A 19757-nucleotide genomic window follows, 5' to 3' on the forward strand; every position below is an offset into this window, starting at 1 on the left:
TGGTTCACAGTCTCAAAAGCTCCCCACATGATGCCACAGCAAAAGATGTGCTCTGGTGGAGCTCAGGCATCCCAACATTAAGTGTGTAAGCAAGTGCCCTGAGAGCTGCAATATGCCCTAGGAGCTGGCTCAACCCCAGTGACTCACACGCTCACTCACTTTTTGGCAGATTCTCTGGTTCACTGTCATACCCGTTGGTTTCACCTGAAAAGACAAAAAATTTCCATCAGCACTGAAAACTGGGAATAGCTGCCTGGTCAGGCAAAAGCCACCACTGGTGAACAGTATGATACAACACAGGCACACCATGTGTTAAATAAAGCAAGTAAAACTCATCATTTGGTCCCAGGAAACATCTTCTGTGTTGTGCAATACGCAGGACTGAGGCAAGATCATCACCATAATTATTTCATACTATCAGGCAGCCTGATCTGCAAAGTGCAGGTTGCATAAGAACATAAGAAGAGCCCTGCTGGATCAGGCCAAAGGCCCATCCAGTCCAGCTTCCTGTATCTCACAGTGGCCCACCAAATGATTCAGGGAACACACAAGACAACAGATATGCATAAAGCATGTATGGCTATTACTAGCAAAATGTGAGAAGAGCCAGCACAACTGTAACCAGAAAACACTCACAGTTATTTTTTTTTTAAAACCTGATTCTAGTTATTTTTCTGCAATTCTAGTATAGACATTTGTGTGCTGCTGTATGGTCTTGGAGGAGGGATGGGATAAAAGTGTTGTAACTAAACACACAAATGAATGTAACTCCATGGTATATCCAGAGCAATTCTCAAAGTTGTAGAGTGCCTCTGCAGTATTAGAGACATCCCTTCCTTCCTCCCTCCCAACTTGTAAGTATCCAACTAGGAAAACCATGCATAGCTCAGCATCTCTACCTCTGGCTGGAGAAACGTCTTTTCCTATGTGGGTCACCAACTTCACCCTCTTCTTCCCTCGTTTGGAGTTAAAGATATCCTGTATCTTCAATACGAGCTACAACCCAAAAGGCAAAAACAGAAATCAATAGAAGCCATACACCTCACAAGCATCCAGGCAAAAATCAAAATGCCTGCCATGCAGTTTGCAGACCTGAGCTATAAATGAGAAGCATGGCAAGAGCTGTTACCAAAGCCATGGTACAGACACTCTTGCCAATCCAGAAAGAAAATGGAATAATCTGGCTGCTGGAAGCCTCATACAAAAGCATAACTTATAAGGAAGATAACAAGAGGCAAATCTCAGTTTATGTTAAGCAACACATATGAATGAAAATGAATGAAATGAATGAACGAAAAAAATAAGTATTGCTATTCTGTACATGCTGGCTGGAAGCTCTGGACCTGATTTCAGTACCAGACCACAGGAAGAAGTGAGTGCTATGAGTGATCAGATAGATAGAAGACAGACAACTTCTGTTAAATACAATATACAATAATTTACTGAATCTAGAGAGTCTTGCTCAGGGAGGGATACATTCAGGCCTACACATGCAGAGGTAGTCCTAGCCTTCCCAGGATCCAGACAGAGGTCTATATCATACTTGGCTTAGATTTCAAACTGGACACAAGCAATAAGTATATATTTAGGGTTCCAGAGATCTGCAAAGTTGTGTTCATTCTACAAAGTATAAAGCACCATTCCAGAATTGCATATGAGAACATCCTGAACTTTAACTTAACCCATTTTTGCCCAGCCCACAGATGTGCAAATTTGGTCCCTGCAGCATATATGCAACGTTGGGCAGAAATGGCTTAAATAGCTTTATTCTACCATTGTTATTACCTATAGAACTTTTCAGTGCATTGCTTTTCAAGTCTTGTTTTTTTTTTTAATCCTCAAAATAACCCAGGAATGTAGGTTTCATTAAGACATCATGCCACTTAGAATGAAAGATATGGATCCTTTTCAGTCAACTTTCAGTCCAGTTTTGGGACTGAAATAATTTTGGTTACTCTGATAGATGACCTACGCTGGGAACCAAATGGGGGAGTATATCCCTGCTGGACCATGATATTCTTCCCAAATGCCTGTTCGAGCTGAGGCTCCAGTCCTTCCTTGAGGGTTCGCACCAGAAGGTAGTGCTGGGGGAAATCCTGCTCAATGCTGTGACCTTTGGCCTATGGATTCCCGCAGGGTTTGGTCTCATACCCTGTGCTTTTTAGCATCTACATGAAGCCGATGGAAGAGGCTATCTAGGGCTCTGGCACCGAGTTGCCAATATCCTGATGATACCCAAGTTTATATGTCATTATCTGCCCCAGCTGAAGAAGCTGTGAATGTTCTGAATGAGTGTCTGGAGACCAGGAAGGTTGAATGAGGACACATAAATTGAAATTATATCCAAACAAGGTGGAAGAGATCTGTTCATATGGTGTGGTATGTTGCCCTGTTTTTGATGGGGTTGCACTCTCTTTGAAGAATCAGATCCAAGCTTTAGAGTACAGTTGGACTTTGTCCTTGGATGTCCACAGTGCATTTTGCCCACCTTCAGCTGGAGCCCCAGCCATGCCACTTCCTGTTCCAAGAGGATCATGCCATGGTTACACACACCCATGGTTATTCTTGATTATTGTAATACACTCTACATTGGACTGCCTTTGAAGACTGTTCAGAAACTTCAGCTGGTACGGAATAAAGCTGTGAGGGTTTTGACAAGTACAAAGCTTTACGATCATGCTAGATCTCTACTATTCCACCTGCCAGCTAGTTGCCAGTTTCATTTCTGGGCACAATTCAAAGTGCTGGTTATTGCCTTTAAAGCCCTAAGCAGTTTAGAGCTAGAGTACTTGAAGGACTCTCCATCCAGTAAGGTATTTTAGGGAGGCTATCTTACAAATTCTGCAGCTGTTAAAATTCTGATGAGTGTCAAACTCACAAGAGGGCCTTTGCAGTGGTGGTGCTCACATTGTAGAATGCCCTTCTCCAGAAATAGTGGTTGGCAACCTCTTTATTTTGTGTCACCAGTTGAAGGTCTGGTTTTCAATCTGGCCTTTATGGTTTTTTAAATCATTTTTAAAATCTTTTGGTTGTGTTTGAGATGTTCTTTTATATTATCATAGGTTGCTTTTATTGTTTTTAAAGATGCATTGCAAATTGTCATGAGTCCTTGCTGACAAGGGTGGGATATACATTTTTAAAATCAAAGCCACCCACAGTGTTTAAAGGATCAACTGGATATAAATCTAGGTCTTCTATCCCTAGTACTCTCCCCATTGCCTGCCTGTGCCATTTTACAGCCCAGTTCTATCCACAGCGTCTCTGCTGGGTGCAGGGGTGCCAAAATGGCTACTATTGTATCCAGTGGCACCGCTGAGGCTGCCCAATGCTGGCAGCCCCTCCTCTCTGGGTGTTATGGATGTGCTTTACGGCACATTTGTGACACTCAGCACTGGCACTGGAACTCAGTGCTGATGGTAGAGTTGGATAGGATTGGGCCCTTAAACAGCTAAAAGTCTTCTGCTTGTTTCTTCTCTTTATCTTCTGTCTACACTTTTGTGTAGAGAACTGGGCCTGCAATGAGAGCCAGTCTCATGTAATGATTAACATTACGCAAGCAAGAAGACCTGGATTCAAGTCCCCACTCAGCCCCGAAGATCACTGCTTGACCTTAAGGAAGTCACTCAAAGACAAAGCAACCAACAGAGAGTCAAGACTTCTTTCCACAGATGTCCTCCACTGTTTTGAACTCCTGCCTTCTCAGCATACACCTGTCTTCTTTCTTTGCCTGTACTTTTCAATCTTCTCCCAAATGTTCCAAGATCTGTGAACAGGACAATGCAATCTAAACAGGACAATGCATTTATGCAAACTGGTTCATTTGCACAGTCTAGGCAATGCACTTCCTTGTGCAAATTTTGGAATTCTTTGTGCAGACTTGGCTCTGGGTATGCTGGTAAGTATGAATGATTTTAGAGCCTGAGTGGTTTTCCAAGGCCATCAACTGCCTGATTCTCTCTCCAGAAATGAAAAGTTTGCTGCGTCATCAGATAAGCTGACATCCATTTGGCCAGTGATGCGCTACTTTACACATTACAAGGAAGGAGCAACACAAACAGGCTGAACAAAAATAAGGGCACATGGCACAGATTCCTAGGCAGCCAGGCAGGAACTTGGGGACAAGCAACATCTGACGCAGAAGATCTGGTGACTGGATCCCCAAACATCATTAAAAGCAGCCATGTGGGAGTCGCTTTTTCTGGTGCTAGGAGAAGGAGTAAGCTGCTACTATCCAGGAAGGGGGAACAATACAAATACCAGTAAATAGTGACTGGAAGTAGATGAGAAAGAGTAGGGCCTCCAAGAGGAATTTTATTGGGGGTACGAAGTTTCTTTTGGGTCCCTTTGCAAAGAGGGAGGGTTGAAACTGAGCAGGGGAAAGCGATGACAGGCGAGCATCCCATACAGGCAACAAGTCTGATAGGAAAATGTCAGATCCCAGGAAATTTCTGGGCCCCCTCCTTTGGCTCCTGGCTCCTTTTCACCTGGGCCCAGGTACAAATTACCCCCTTTACCCCCCTCTCCTAGGCCCTGGGAAAGAGCATAATAGTTAGGCGCTCCCTCCCCCAGCACTGTGAACCCAATTCAAAACAGCCCCCCTAAGTGGTTATTTTTTTTCTGACTGATAAAACAGAGGGAGGGGGATGAGATCACAGACCTCCCATGTCACATGTACTTTGTCCCTTGGTTATGGGGGACAACTTGCTGCAGCTGACTTGCTTCTTTCATTCCCAAGAGCAGGCCACGTACTAAAAACGAACGCCACAAGCAGCCCAACCCAGCAGGCTCTATGTGAGGTGTCGCATATCTCAAGGCACAGGCAGACAGAGAGCAATTTGCCTCAGCAAGTCAAGTCACAGCCTGCTGACACTCTTCTCTTTTGCTTTCCTATTTTAAACATGGCACGCGGGTCAAGTTTCCTCTTGCCCGGCTTGAAGAATGCACTGAAACATTCCAAGCAAAGGCAACAGGGTGGGGTCCAGTTGTTCCCATCACTACAAATAATGCATACAAGCAAAAGATAGACACCAGGTAAATCCGCTCACAGTCCCAACCCTTTCCCTGACCTTGGCAACCCCAACAGAGGCAGGGACACAGAGGAAGAAGAGGTTGCAGCGATCCAGGCCGGTTGCCCTTGGGCTAAGGAGGTACACGAGGACTGCAGTATGACCTTAAGGCATGACTGACCTTATGCAGGAAGCACTGCATTTCCTGCATGAGCTTCCTTCTGCCTCTCTTCCGCTCCTCCAGAGTTTTCCCAGACTTGATCCCAATTCTGCCCATTGGAGAGCTGCTTCACACTTTATATGCTACTGTTTGTCAAGGAAAATGCACAAAGGGGAGCTGCATGTTCCCAAATAACTCTGGAATGTACATGGCTTCCTGGTATATGTTCACTGTGTGTGTGGAGCTACATGTCTCCGAGTAACACTGCACACATTTACTGCAGCAAATTCCAGTGGTCTGTGTCCATAAAATAGGCAACAGTTTCAAGAACAAAGAAGAAGGTGTTGGGAGCTGCAGGCATGGAGTCACCCTGCTGGAGAGCAAGTGCTTTTCTGCTGGGGTTGACTAAGATGCTTTCTTAACCTTTTTGGGCATCACTCCAGCAACCATAGCCAAGTCCTAGGACTTCAGAGTGAGAGAATAACATGCATTTCCTCTCTTGGTCAATTACTCCCACATTGTTGGAGGTGTTTGTGGGTCTTTAGGCAGGATCAGTTTGTCTGAGAATGAAGACAAATATCTACTCACAAGTGGGCTATTTCATTATTCTGCTAGGCAGGGCATCTATTGTAATTTTTGCACAATCCAAGAAATGCTGACATGTAATGCCTGGAAAGGCAACAAACCTGATCTGAAGAACATACTAGCATTTCCTCCACTTCCAAACCCCCTGTGTAGTTGCAGAAACTGATTCTGCTGGGCAATGCAACGGGCTAGTCCAGGGGTGTCAAACATCAGGCCCGGGGACTGGGTGCGGCCCGCGGAAGCTTTTTATCTGGCCCTTAGACTCTCAGCTGCTGAGCAGTGCTGAGGTGTTACTGCTGAAAGGGCAGCCCACATAAAAATTGGGCTTTCCCATATCTTGAAAGCTTATCAAGATTTGTGCATTTTTTCTTCTGGCATTTGCAACTAATGAGTTCCTAAGTGAGAAAAAGTGGTGCATACTTTTGGTTATGACCAGTTTAATGACATCACTTCTTGCCTAATGACATCACTTCCGGCCCTCAGAAAGCATCACAAATGCTATTCGGCCCTCTGTATGAAACGAGTTTGACACTCCTGGGCTAATCCTTTTATGAAAGTTTCTAGTTTGTCAGCATCTCTTATGATACCAATCGAGTCCCCTTCTTTACAAAGTTCTCACTAAGAGAACTGGTAGGTGAATGTGTGGTTTCATACAAGCATATGGAAGCTGACAGAGATGAGAGTATAATTCCTCCCACACATGGGCAGTCCCCCAAAACTTGCTTTTTCCTTCTCTGACTACCCCATGCGTGCATCCCTTTTATTCATTCACCCACAGGAGGGAGAGGCAGGAAACGCATAAGGAAAATTATATTTCGGTCTGAAGGAACAGGTTCATTCTTAACAAGTTGCTCAGCAGCTTTAAGCCACAAAATAGTCAGGAGGTTAAATGTTAAATGAGGAATAAGCAGCTCCCAAGAAAGAAGCTACAGAAAGTCCAGGCAGAGGGAATGAACTCCAGGTCACTTTAAGCTTCTGCAAACATCATTAACAACACCCTCTTGCGACAGACAGAATTTAGCTCCCAATGTGAATGGGGGCGAACTGCATGTTTCTGCACACTGCCCCTGCCTATTTGTTAGACTGACAAACGCTTTGTCTACAAACAGCAGGACACCAGTATTACAGAGACTCTCCTAATTTGGTGCTTTTAAATACTCCTCTCCCCATGTTTCCAAAAGGGTGATCTTGAACCCAGAAAATAAATATGGTACATTGCATGGGCCTAAAGAGGGGTTAGATTACAATTACTGTACTGAACGCTGTAGACCTTACAATGTAATCCTATGCATGTCAAGAGTAAATCCCATTTTGTTCAATGGGAAGTATGCATAGGATTGCAGCCTTAGTGCTGTGACCAGGTTGTTCAACAAGTGTCAGCCCAAAGCAAGTGCCACACCAAACAAAAAGCTCAGGAAAAAACTCAACCAGAGCAGAAAGTAGTACAGTTTTCACAGAACAAAACAAAACAGGGTCAAGATAATCTGATCACTTATCAGAGCATTGGACTTCCACTACGCAGATCCAGGCTTAAATCCCTGCTTAGTCATGAAGCTCACTGGTTACACTGGGCCAGTCACTATCTCAGTTTAATCTACTGCATGATGTAAGGATAATACTGTAAACTCACTGGAGGCGGGGCAAGATATAAATGTGACTAATGAACGCATAAAATGAATGCTTATGAAACAGCAAGGCATTGTAGCAGAAGGAGGGTATAGATTTGCTGATGCTCACAAGAAGTGGCGTAGCTGGAGGGGGGCAGAGCGCTCAGCCCGACAGGGGGGCTCAGCAGGGAGGGCCGTACGGCTCCGTTTTGTTCCCCTTGCTGGGAATGGCTCCAAAGGGAGGGGTCACTTGCCTGCCCCACTGAGCCTCCTTGCCGGACTGAGCACACCGCCCCCTCCAGCTACACCACTGCTCACAAGTGTACCACGTATGAATGGTACAAATGGAGAGCATCAAGTTTCTGGAATAGTCAATAAAGAAAAGTTGTGTCACTATTCACTAGCAGCATGGCAGGCACAAGTCAATAGGGGCTCATGTCACTGACGCTACTGGGGTGGGCGAGGAAAGAACAACATCTGCCCACTAACACAATACTGACATTTGGGGTCATTCCTCACCCGGGGGAGATTCTTCCTGCTCCCAGCCTCGCCTGCTTTGAAGAACTTCCACTCAGTTAACGTAACAGGTAGAGTTGTGTCCTTTGCCAGCTTCCCACGCAGGCAGATCCGTGCACTCTTCAGCTCCAGGGTTTTGCGATGAAGGAAATGCGGCTTGGGGGGGAGCTGAAGGAAAAGTGGAGAGTGAAGGCTTTAATAGGAAAGCAATTCCCACATGCCTGATGAAGAGGGCACACCAGACAAGTGATAAACTGTTTTGCAAATATGTTGCCTGGTTCTTAGCAGTGACAGTGAAGCAGTCACAAAGGATGGGAATAATCCTTGGGTTAGAGAACAAGCAACAAGGTGTGCTACCCACAATGTACAGGTTTCAATGGTGGAAACATTTAACAAAGACCTGGGTAGATAAGGGACCATTTCTGGTGGGAAGCGGGGAGGAACTGGAGGCGGGGAGGAGATGGATCTGGTTGCAATGTTGCAAGCTGGAACTTATCCCTTTGTTTTTAAACCTCCCTGCCTCTTTCCTCTTCTTGGATATATGCCATCAAAGTAGGTGGTATATGTCCAAGGAGACCTATTGGCAATTGGGCAGCCTACCAGGAGGTAAATACGAAATGATTTTACTCACCTCCTGCAGGCAGTCCAATGCCATCACCACCACAAGACGGACATGCCTTTTTGGTGCGGGCTGCTACGGTGCAGGTGGCAGAAATAGGACTGGGTCCTTAGTCTTAGAGCTCCATGCTTCCAGGATAGAAAGGACAAGGGGCAGTGTGTGCCAAAGCACAGCCTATTAATTCATATTTATTTATACTCATTTTATTTAAACCAGGTTGTACTCTGAAATGCACACACATTCTCAGTTCTAATATGTCAGAGCCATTAGTTATAAAACTAGAATCAAAACAGGGAGCCGAGACTGATCTTAAACAAGGGAGAGCTGTATACTGTGAACATGGTTCTATCTCCAGCAACAGAGGTCCACTCTCCAAAGTGGACCTAATGCATATGTGGAGAAACTGCTGCTAGATTGCAACTTTTAGAACTCTTAAAGTGAAAAGTCTTTCAAGGAGGTCATTAATTTTGGACTTCTTCCTCTTCCCCTTCCTTTTCCTCTTTTCATTCTCTGAGAAGGAAATGCAGAGTGTGTAGACAAAGAAACTAAACTGATGCCAACACTACAGTTCTAAGAGCAGGTTCACAGCATACATCCACACACGGTCATCAGTCAGTAACTGTACCGTCAAGAGATAACATGCAAGAATGACATCACAAAGATCAGGGTCAGAGTGTTCACATCACCTCAAAAACACAACACTTTCTGCTTGTAGCTGACGCCGGTGAGTGTTGCATATGCACTTGTGAAGCTATTCCATTATACTGTCATTTCTAAATGAATAAAACGTGATCCTTGTGAAGTGGGCACAGAAAACAGCCTTATGTGGGGAGGCTGAACAAAAATAGTATTAAATGGGGATTCACCTTGGGTGGCTTGAAGGTGTTCCGAGAGGGAGGCAGCTTCCAAGCAGACGGGATCCTCCACAGAGGCTTCACTTTAATGTCTTCATACAAGTTCTCTTTAACAGGATCTGGGGGGGGGGAGAACCTCTTGTTAGAGAGGGACAGAACTTGAATGCAAGGCTTAAATTGGAACGCTTCATTCCAACTGTTGGCAGACAGAAAGCAAAGAAGCAACGTGCACTGCAAGCGCCTCCATGCTCTTTCCCATTCTCAACCTACTGCTTCTAGGCAGAGATATCACCAGACACCAGCAAATGTGTTCTCACTGATGAGGTGACCATCACTTTCATTCCAATGACCTCCAGAATTCCCAAGACACTTCCCCCAATTAGTATCATTCCTCCAAGCAAATTAAGAAACATACCAATAATGTCCTCATAGAGATTGTCCTCTGACTGGGTGCAATATAGACGGACGGCTGTGGTGCCATTCAGTTCTTCATGCAGCTTTTGGTACTCCATAGCTGCTAGTCGGTTTCGGTAACCTTGGATATCCTCAAATTCAAAGGACTTTCTGTAAGCAACCCAGAGGGAACTCTTATCACCGAGGTGTCTCAAATGGAGACAAGAATACAGCATGGCCTCGCCATTTTCTGCTTCTTGTTAGAAGGTTTGCAGATTAGATAAAGCAGGCTGAAATAGTTATATTTTCTCTCTTATGTACATAAGAAATAACCACTAAAACTCAAATTTCTGTTTCTCTCAGCAATTTTTTCCTCTTAAAGCATTTAAAGCAGGGTTTTATATTCCAAAGTAGACATAGATTCACAAGGATGACAGATGAGAATTCCAGTTCCATGCAATCTCACATCCATACCCAAAGGCCACACTCCATCAAAGAGTGTTCAAAACACTTAAGTGCACCTTCCCAGAATCAGTTACTGCTGTACATATCATGGGCATTAGCAGCAGCTCATCAAAAGTATCTTCAAGTGGTCCATACATTTTCTCTGCTTTAAAGTTGGCTTCCATTTTCAAGGAGCTGAATTCTGTTTCAGTATCCAACCCCTCACTTGCAGAATACAGACACCCGGTCAATAATGCTACATTGCTACAATGGTGGAAGCGAAGTCTACAATGCAAGAAAGGTTTTGCATTCCTATACTCCAGTGTCATGTACTTAATGGGATTGAAACACTTTTAAACTGAGATTCTGCATGTTCTGCAGAACCTTTCTATTTTCCTGAAGGAGATTTGTATGGGGGAAGAAAAGAAAATGCCTGGCTTTTCCTTAAGATGGGAAATTATAACCCTTGTCAGACATTCAGGCTGCTTCTATACAAGCTCACTCCACAGGGGTGGTCGTGGTGAGGGTAGCCTCATGGCCACAGGCTCTGTCCCCTATCCTACTCGCATTCTGTCACAAGTCTGTAACATGCATAGGTGAGGACAAGCATACTGGTCACATTTCAGGCATGCAATGAAACTGTACAAGGCAAAAGTTGCCACCCCCAACTCTACGTGTTGTCAGAGAGGCTGCCTCAGAACTTCTGAAAGGAGACTATGCCAATTTAGAACGTTAATGCAGCAGGTTGCAACATAGAAGATCTGGCACAAGTTCTTATTTACAAGAAGAACAGGAAAAACAAGTCAAAACTGCCTGAGTATTAAGATAATCTTCAGGCATTCTTCTCTAGGTTGCCCCCACCCATAGTGTCTAGTGGCAGGGCACTATCGAGAGCTGTGACAGTTGTAGAGCCCTGCCATTGGAATGCCCTCCCCCAGGCAGGCTTGCCTGGCACAACTCTCACGTCTTTTTGATGCCTGGCAATTAACCTTAGTACAAACAGGTAGTCTGCTGCAGCAAGAACAACAAAGAGTCATGTAGTGCCTTATAGATGAACCAATTTATTTCACAAACATTTCTGTACACTGCATTCCGCTTCGTGAGATGCGATAAAGTGGCCCGACAACCATAAACTGGTACTTTCTGAAGAGGTTACAAAACCCTTTGTTGTTTTCCTTTTTCCCAGGCCTCTCAATATGTTTAAAAATCTGGTTTTATCTTGCTACTGGTAATCTTATGCCTGTAGCATTCTGCCACTGTATTTGTTATTAGCCGATTATATTGCTATATTGTTTTCCATGTAGTTACCTATCCTGGAAACAGCAATACTAAATGGCAGGGGATCAATGCCTCAAACACATTGATGCAAACAAGTACACCGGCACTCACCTCTTGGATCTGCCTCGAATTCCTCTGCCAGCCATTCTTTGTTCAGGGTCACAGGAAGTGGCTCCAGGGCAGCCACCATTGCAGTGATGTGCCAGTGCCGTCCCCCCAATATGGTCTCCATTAAAACAATCTGCATGATCCCTATCCGACACATAGCGAAAAGTCCTTCGTGGTTTGGGCACTGGGTTGATGACTGGCGGCCTCTCCTGGCCTTCAACGTCACAGTAGATATTCTCCAAGTTCTTTGCTGGAGCCACATTCAGCTCCTTCTCAGTTGAACCACAGCTTTCCCGTTTCCGCTTCAAGTCGAAAGCTACAGAGAGGATTCTGTCAGAGGGAAGGGCTTCTACCTGTTTCCACAGGTCCCTTGAGGTGTAGAAGTTCCCGGGGGGTAGCCTCTTCCCTTGCCAGTCCTCCCCCTCATCCTCACTTTCAGATATCACACCATTTGGGACTGACCCAGCCACGGGGCTCTGGGGAGCACTGTGGAGTTTCTCCTCCTCTTCCTCCTCAGTCACAGAACAGAGGTAAGAATTTTCCCGGAAATCCAAGCCTAGATTCTGGATGTTTGCTAGCCCTTCTGCCTTCCTGCCATGTGCAAGACCTGCTGGCTGCACTTTGCAGTCATGGCCATACTTGACCCCAAAATCCTGGGGCTTCTGCCTTTCTTCCTGGCAGCTCCCTTTTGTCCGACCCTCCCATTGAGAGATCTTTTGCTTTATATTCCGACAGTGGCTACGAGACAGGGTTTGCACCGCAGAACGGGAAAAGCCAGTGTCTACACTCCCTATGGGATGCATGGCAGGCAAGCTACATTGACTACAGCCCCATCACAGCATGCCACCTTCCAGCCCCTCACAAGATATCTGAGATTTGTAATTCCAAAGCAAACCCCAAATTAAGATCCACTTTGCAGACCAATCCAACTTCTGGTCTGGAAGGGAAAACACATCCTGATGCCACCCTGCAAAAGGAAAGAGGCACAAAACAACCATTAGAAGTGGTACAAGTTACAGGAGTGTTCATCATATATCTGTTAGTCTTTAAGGTACTACAAAATTATGTGTTTTCACAAAAAAAGAGTCACTCTGAAACTCCTTTCACAATTAATTTGGCAGCAAATCCAAATTTGTCACTGAATGTATATTTAACGGAGATCTACTGCCAACTCTGGTTCTCTATTGAAAGGATTTGTTTGATACACAGGTTTGTCTCATTCACACATTACATTTTAAAAAGTTTTGTTGTATGCCTAACAATGTGTGAATTGGTCCTGCAGACATGTTCATCATATAATTATTCCACTGATCATTAAAAACAAAGGATTCCACCTATAACAGAGATTGTCCTTGGATGAGTCACTTATTTCTACAAATCCAGACACTCAGGACCCAAGTGAAACTAAATCTCTTATGCTTAACAAAAGAGCACCTAGCCATCTTTTACCATTAGCAGCCAATTATACAGCCAGTGGCGTCACTAGGATTCACGTCACCCGGTGAGGGAGGCCTGTGCATCACCCCATGGAGTGGGCGGGGCAACGCCCCAGGTGGGCATGGTGATGCACCATCGCTCCACCCCCACCATTTTTTTGGCTGTACCTTTTGTTAGAACACAGATACTTCAATGTGGTTTGTTTCATTGCATTCTGCATGAAATTACGCATTGATTGATATATAACATGATGGTCTTATTCCTCCAGATTCTGATTTTAGTGATTTTGAAAACTTGCATAGTCTCTCTCTCTCTCTCTCTCTCTCTCACACACACACACACACACACACACACCCGTGTCAACTTACTAACACCTTACTGCAGCAGTTCTCAAACTTTTAGCACTGGGACCCACTTATTAGAATGACAATCTGTCCAGGACCCATTGGAAGTGATGTCATGGCCAGAAGTGACATCATCAAGCAAATTAAAATTATAAATAATTAAATTAAAATAAAATAAATAAGGGGGAGCCAGTCCTGTTTCACCAAGTGAATCTGAAGTAAGTCCTATTGTGGTCAATGGGCCTTACTCTCAGGATTACAGCCTGTGAGCCCAAACCTATGCATGTCTACTCTGAAGTAAGTCCCATAGTGGTCAATGGAGCTTACTCTGTAGTCTGCCTGCAATAACAACCCCCCAAAAAGAATCAGTGAGACTTTCAGCCCTCCCCAATGCCCAGTTTAAAGTTCTATTTCAGGCACATCAGAATAAAGACCCACCTGGTTTTGCAAGTGGAAAATAGAAAACTTTCCCCTTACTATTCAAGCCTCTTTTTGTTCTTTTTTTTTGGGGGGGGGGGTTGCCTTCTGGAGCAGCTCCATCAGATCATGACCCTTCTGGTGTCCTCACATTCCCCTTTGCCTGGCCTGACCACCAGCCAAGGCACGTCTGCTTACTTGCGAGTAAACGCAACTGTGAGGCTGCTTTGCTTTCCGTAGGGCAGCACAGACTGGGAGAGAGGTAACTGAGAGGGAGGAACCTCCTTCTCCGGTATTTTTTGGGGCTGCACTCATTGGATGAGGACCATTCTGACGACCTTGGAGCCTCTCAGCCTGCCTCGACTAAGGCAAGTCCGCCTACTCGCAAATAAACGCAGCCACATGGCTTCGACCGTGTGGTCGGTCTGTGGAACTCCTTGCCGCAGGATGAGGTGACAGCATCTGGCCTGGATGCCTTTAAAAGGGGATTGGACAAGTTTCTGGAGGAAAAATCCATGGTTACAAGCCATGATGTGTATGTGCAACCTCCCGATTTTAGAAATGGGCTATGTCAGAATGCCAGTGCAAGGGAGGGCACCAGGATGCAGGTCTCTTGTTATCTGGTCTGCTCCCTGGGGCATTTGGTGGGCTGCTGTGAGATACAGGAAGCTGGATTAGATGTGCCTATGGCCTGATCCAGTGGGGCTGTTCTTATGTTCATTTCGGGCTCAGACTCACAGCTGGGAGGGGAGAGCTTCTTGGGTGTTTTGGGGGGGCTGCATTCATTGGATCGGGACCATTCTGGTGTCATTGGATTCCTCTCAGTCTGCCCTTTCCAATGGACTATGGCCAGTATGCCTACTCATGAGTAAGCGCGCTATATGGCTCACTTTCACTTTCCATAGGGCTCCATGCATTTTTTCCTTCCGGTTTTTTGGCCATACCTTTTGAACGAAAGGAGCTATTTCAATTCTGTTTTTTGCACTGCACACCACTGGCCATTCCACATTCAAAGGTATATGGCATGACGCGGTAGCCCCTAAAGCCGTGAAGTTAGCGCGTCCTCCCCCCAGGGCGCCTCACCTGGTGTGGCCCGCATCCCCTGCACCCCCTAGCGATGCAAGTGTATACAGCACTTTTAATGTACATCATGCTGAACAGTGTAATGCAAGTCACTGTTGCTCCCATTTTACAGACAGGAAAACAATAAATCCGCAGCAGGCAATGCAGCTCAGTCAGGTGATTTAGGAAGCCAAGAACGGCCTGGCTGACCTTATATAAATCTCAATTCAGGTTTGATTCCTCAGTCTAAACAACTCCTCATTACACATCCCAAATCAGGGTCATCTCACTTCTTTGGGGCTGTTGCCTTTTGGAATTCAACCACCAGGCTGACCAAGACCACATATCTGCCTCTGGCACCTCCAAACTTCACTTGCTGCTCTGGTCTTGATTTAGGCTGTCTTGGACCATGCACTCTGGCTCTTCCAGCTAATCACTGGCAGGTCAGACCCTGCATGGGGAGGGTTCTTGGATTGTTCGTGATGTGAAAGTGCTGCCACAACCACAACTCGAGAGTCCTTTTTGTTCAGTCACAACTATTTCCCTCATGGAAAGAGATGAGCAAGGCCTTTGTTTTGCAATCAGGAGACAGTGATGCAACCCACCCACAGTCACTGAAGGCAGAGGCGGCAGAGTCAAGGCTTGAACCCAAGAGACCGGGCTCACAGGCTTATATTCATCCCACACCCTGCATGGTGATGACGGGTCAATGGGGTGCTTTCCAACCAGTTGCACTAATCATTCCAGCCCCAGTATTGCTCCTAAGCCCATCACCACTGCAAGAGCACCTGCTGTGCAGGAGAATGTCCAAGAAGCTCCTTTGGGTCTATTAGATGGGAAAAGTGGTACAAGTGAAGCCTGTTTATCTGTGGATTTTACATTTGCAGATCTGGCATAATGCAGGTCCTCTGGACCCACATTGAGCCAGACTGGGCTCCACCTGAACCCTCCAAAGGGGACAGGAGCTATGTGGGTGGATGTGTGCGGCCTCTGTGGGCTCCATGCAGTGGGCGGGGCAACATCCCAGGTGCTGGGTGTGGTGATGTACCATCGCTCCGCCCCCACTGGTTTTTTGGTTGTACCTTTTGCTAGAACAAAGGTAGACATTCTGCATGAAATTACACATTGACTGATATACAACATGATGGTATTATTCCTCCAAACTGTGATTTTAGTGATTTTGGTCACTAGTGGTGTCACACACACACACCCCGGTTGTCAACTTACTAACACCTTATTGCAGCAGTTCTAAAACGTTTAGCACTGGGACCCACTTCTTAGAATGACAATCTGTCCAAGACCCATCAGAATTGATGTCATGGTGGAAGTGACATCATCTGGGAAATTAAAATAAATAAGTATAAATAATTAAAGTAAAACAAATAATTAAATAAGCAGAAGCCAGCCCTGGTTCAGCAAGTGAATTTCCTGTGTAGCCTGCGTGCAATAACACCCCCCCCCTCCAAAATCAGTAAGGTTTTCAGCCCCACCCAGTGCCCAGTTCAATTTCAGAACTTCTGTTTAAACCAGATCACTGTCAGGATTCACCTGGCTTTGCAAGTCTCAAAAAAGTTCACCTTGCCAGCTGAAGCCTCTGTTTTGATCCTTTTTAGTGGGGGGGGGGGGCAACGCCTTCTGGAGCATTTGTTGAGCTCCAGTTCCATCAGATCAGGACCATTCTGGTGGCTTCACATTCCCCTTTGCCTGGCCACCAGCCAAGGCACGTTTACTTAATCGCAAGTAAACACGACCATGAGCTTTAGTTTTGCTTTCCATAGGGCTCATATATTTGTCTGCTTGGAGGGACTATCTTCTCAGGTGTTTTGGGGGGCTGCATTCATTGAATCGGGACCATTTTGGTGTAGTTGGATTCCTCTTAGCCTGCCCTTTCCAATAGATTAAGGCAACGGATTACGGCTCAGTTTCACTTTCCACAGGGCTCCATGCATTTTTTGTTCCCTGTTTTTTTTGGCCATAACTTTTGATAGAAAGGAGATATTTCACTGTGGTTTTTTGCAATGCATTCTGCTCGAAATTCCACATCCAACGGTATATAACTTTACTGTATTACTCCTAACCACCACAATTTTAGCATGTCACCCCACCAGTGCACATCACACCCCCGTGTGCATCACCCGGTGCAGCCCGCACCCCCCTAGTGACGCCACTGCTTCTGTTCCCTCTCTTTGGAGGAAAGAGCCAAAAAATCTGAACTGTGTCACTATCTTCCAGGGACCAGAAGAGACTTCTTCACCATCCATTAGTCCCTGATTCCAACTTCAACTGCTCTCTCTCTCTCTCTCTCCCCCTCTCTCTCTGGAAGTTAAGTGCTGGGTACCTAGACTGTTTCATTAGAGGCCAAAAGAAACTTCCCCAGCCCATCAGTGTGTGTCTCTCCCCCCTATACTGCTAATGATATTGTACCTCTATGCAAATTCAATTGTAAGCCATTCTGGAGACCAATTTTGACTGAAAAGCAGAGTATAACTATGAGACATGGCATGCTATCACCAGCTAATAAACAGTGAACAGTCACAGCGCCCAGTAGCCACAAGAAGTCATTGAGCAGCTCACCCTGCCAGTCCTTTTTCCGCTCACAGAGATATCAGGCTCTTAGATCAGAGATTTGCAGAAAATATCTGGGATCTGCAGAACATTGAGCAATGGTTCAAATGCAGAAATGTCTTCACTTTCAAAATCTCAAGAAGAAACGGTCTAAACAATTCCAAGCTTTCCTCCGGAATTATGAGGGCTAAAGACATGTACTGGTGAAAACTGAGATGGGGACTCTAAACAAAAAGTCCCTAAGCAGGTGTACAAGGATGCTACAACCTAAACCATGGAGAGAGGCGTCATCACAAAAATTGGGAGCTAGTCCTCCAGTCGGAGGAATTCCTTGCCTTGCAATTCATTTCTGGGTTTCTACAGCACCCTATGCCTGCCTGCATCTCAGTGCTTGCTGTCCAGTGCCATCACCCACACAGACATACCCAGCATTTGGTATCAGCTACCCTGGTAGCCAAAATGCGTCTTCGATCTTTCAGGATGTTCGCAGGATCTCCATACGCAGCTGGGACTCCCTTCCTCCTAAAGATTTCAGGACAGCCCTCTTCAGCCAGACACAGAAGCACTTATAAATAGCTCAAACTCAAACTATCTTGAGCATCTGGAAGCCACCCCCTTCTACGCCCCCGCTATTCAGCTTTGATTAGCAGCAGCAGCAACAGAATGGCACAATGGCCAAGAAAGACTTTGAGGAGTGTATGGCCCCAACATTAAAGGGAATAAAAGCTCCTTCAAATATGTCAGATGCAGGAAACCTGCCAGAGAAGCAGTAGGCCCACTGGATGGTGAGGGAGGGAAAGGGGAGATAAAGGAGACTTTGAGATGGCAGAGAAATGAGTTTTCTACATCTATCTTCATGGCAGAAGACCTCAGGCAGATACTGCTGCCCAATTGGCCCTTCTTGACTAAGGAATTAAGGGCACAATCCAACTTTCTAGCACTGCATAGCTGTGCCAGTGGGCCATGTGCTGCATCCTGCTGTTGGGTGACATTGCCAGAGGCCTCCTCAAGGTAAGAGAATGTTTGTTCCCTTACCTCTAAGTTGCATTGCCCTTAAGTTCTTGGAAAGTTGGTTAGGATTGTGTCCTAAGTCAGATAGAGGTTAAAAGAGATTTCAAACCTAATTGACAAATTAAGGATCGATGTCACTGGGCCCAGATGGCATCCACCCAAGAGTTAAGGAACTGAAGAATGAAGTTGCTGATCTCTTGACTATATGCAACTTGTCCCTTTAAAACCACCACAGTGCCAGAGGATTGGAGGATAGCAAGTGTCACACAGATCTTTAAAAAAGGAAGGGGAACCAGGAAACTATAGGCTGGTCAACAAGATAAGATGGTGGAATCCCTTAAAGACAAAATCTTAAAAAATATAGACAAACAAGCCTTGCTGAGGGAGAATCAGCATGGCTTCTGTAAGGGTAATCTTGCCTCACAAACCTTTCAGATTTAAAAAGGTCAACTGGATGCAGGAGAACCCACATGTATTAAATATCTGGAATTTCAGAAGGCGTTTGACATAGTCCCTCACCAAAGGCTGCTGAGATAACTCCACAGTCAGGGAATAAGAGGGCAGGTCCTCTCACGGATTAGGAACTGGTTGAGGGCCAGGAAACAGAGAGTGGGTGTCAATGGGCAATTTTCACAATGGAGAGAGGTGAAAAGCGGTTTGCCCCAAGCATCTGTCCTTGTACCAGGGCTTTTCAGCCTGTTCATAAATGACCTAGAGGCAGGATTAAGCAACAAGGAGGGCAAGTTTTTGGATGACACTAAACATTTCTGAGTAGTGAAGACCTCTCTCCTAACTGGGAGAATGGGCAGCAAAATGGCAGATGCATTTCAACATAAGTAAGTGTAAAACACAGGTTGTTCCTTGTTATCCACTGGGGTTCCGCTCCGGAACCCCTAGTGGATAAAAAAATCCATGGATTTAAAAAGTGGAAAAATAGATTTAAAGACAACTTCTAGGTTTCTTGCCTCTCCATTGCTCCTAATGGAGTAAGGGTTTGCCTCAACATCCACAGGAGTTTAATTCTGGGACTCCCTGCTGATACCATAAAATGTATTAAATAAAAGCAGTTTAAAAAAATTAAAAAGTGCACCCCTTTACAACTGTGGCTTAAAAACAGCTTTTCTTACTGTTGTAGAGGAGCTACAACTAGAAAGGCAGCCAGCAACTAGAAATGCAAAGGACTCCTTGCCTTTGCCTGGCTCAGCTGAAGGATGGAATGATCGCTTGTGTGACTGTCTCTCTACAACAATAGGAAAAGCAGTTTTAAAAAACTGATTTTAAAGGGATGCATTTTTCCCCTTCTCCAGGGATCAGCACATTCCTTCTCATTTGCAGAGGCCATTCCTGTTGA

The 19757-nt window shown here is 45.4% G+C and overlaps 1 protein-coding gene across 1 annotated transcript in view; it reads right to left on the bottom strand.

Annotated features, from left to right (window-relative positions):
- Positions 1-19757, bottom strand: part of DENND2C (DENN domain containing 2C) — a 69305-nt gene that overhangs the window by 21979 nt on the left and 27569 nt on the right. Inside the window, exons 2-7 of the mRNA XM_066624913.1 lie at positions 11574-12537; positions 9763-9911; positions 9360-9466; positions 7878-8042; positions 900-996; positions 160-204 (exon numbers count right to left, since the gene is read on the bottom strand). Coding sequence (XP_066481010.1) covers positions 160-204; positions 900-996; positions 7878-8042; positions 9360-9466; positions 9763-9911; positions 11574-12373 — 1363 coding nt within the window. The 5' untranslated portion in view covers positions 12374-12537. The remainder of the gene's footprint in view (positions 1-159; positions 205-899; positions 997-7877; positions 8043-9359; positions 9467-9762; positions 9912-11573; positions 12538-19757) is intronic.

This window comes from Tiliqua scincoides, chromosome 4, assembly GCF_035046505.1.
Source record: "Tiliqua scincoides isolate rTilSci1 chromosome 4, rTilSci1.hap2, whole genome shotgun sequence".
NCBI classification, from domain to species: Eukaryota; Metazoa; Chordata; class Lepidosauria; order Squamata; family Scincidae; genus Tiliqua; species Tiliqua scincoides.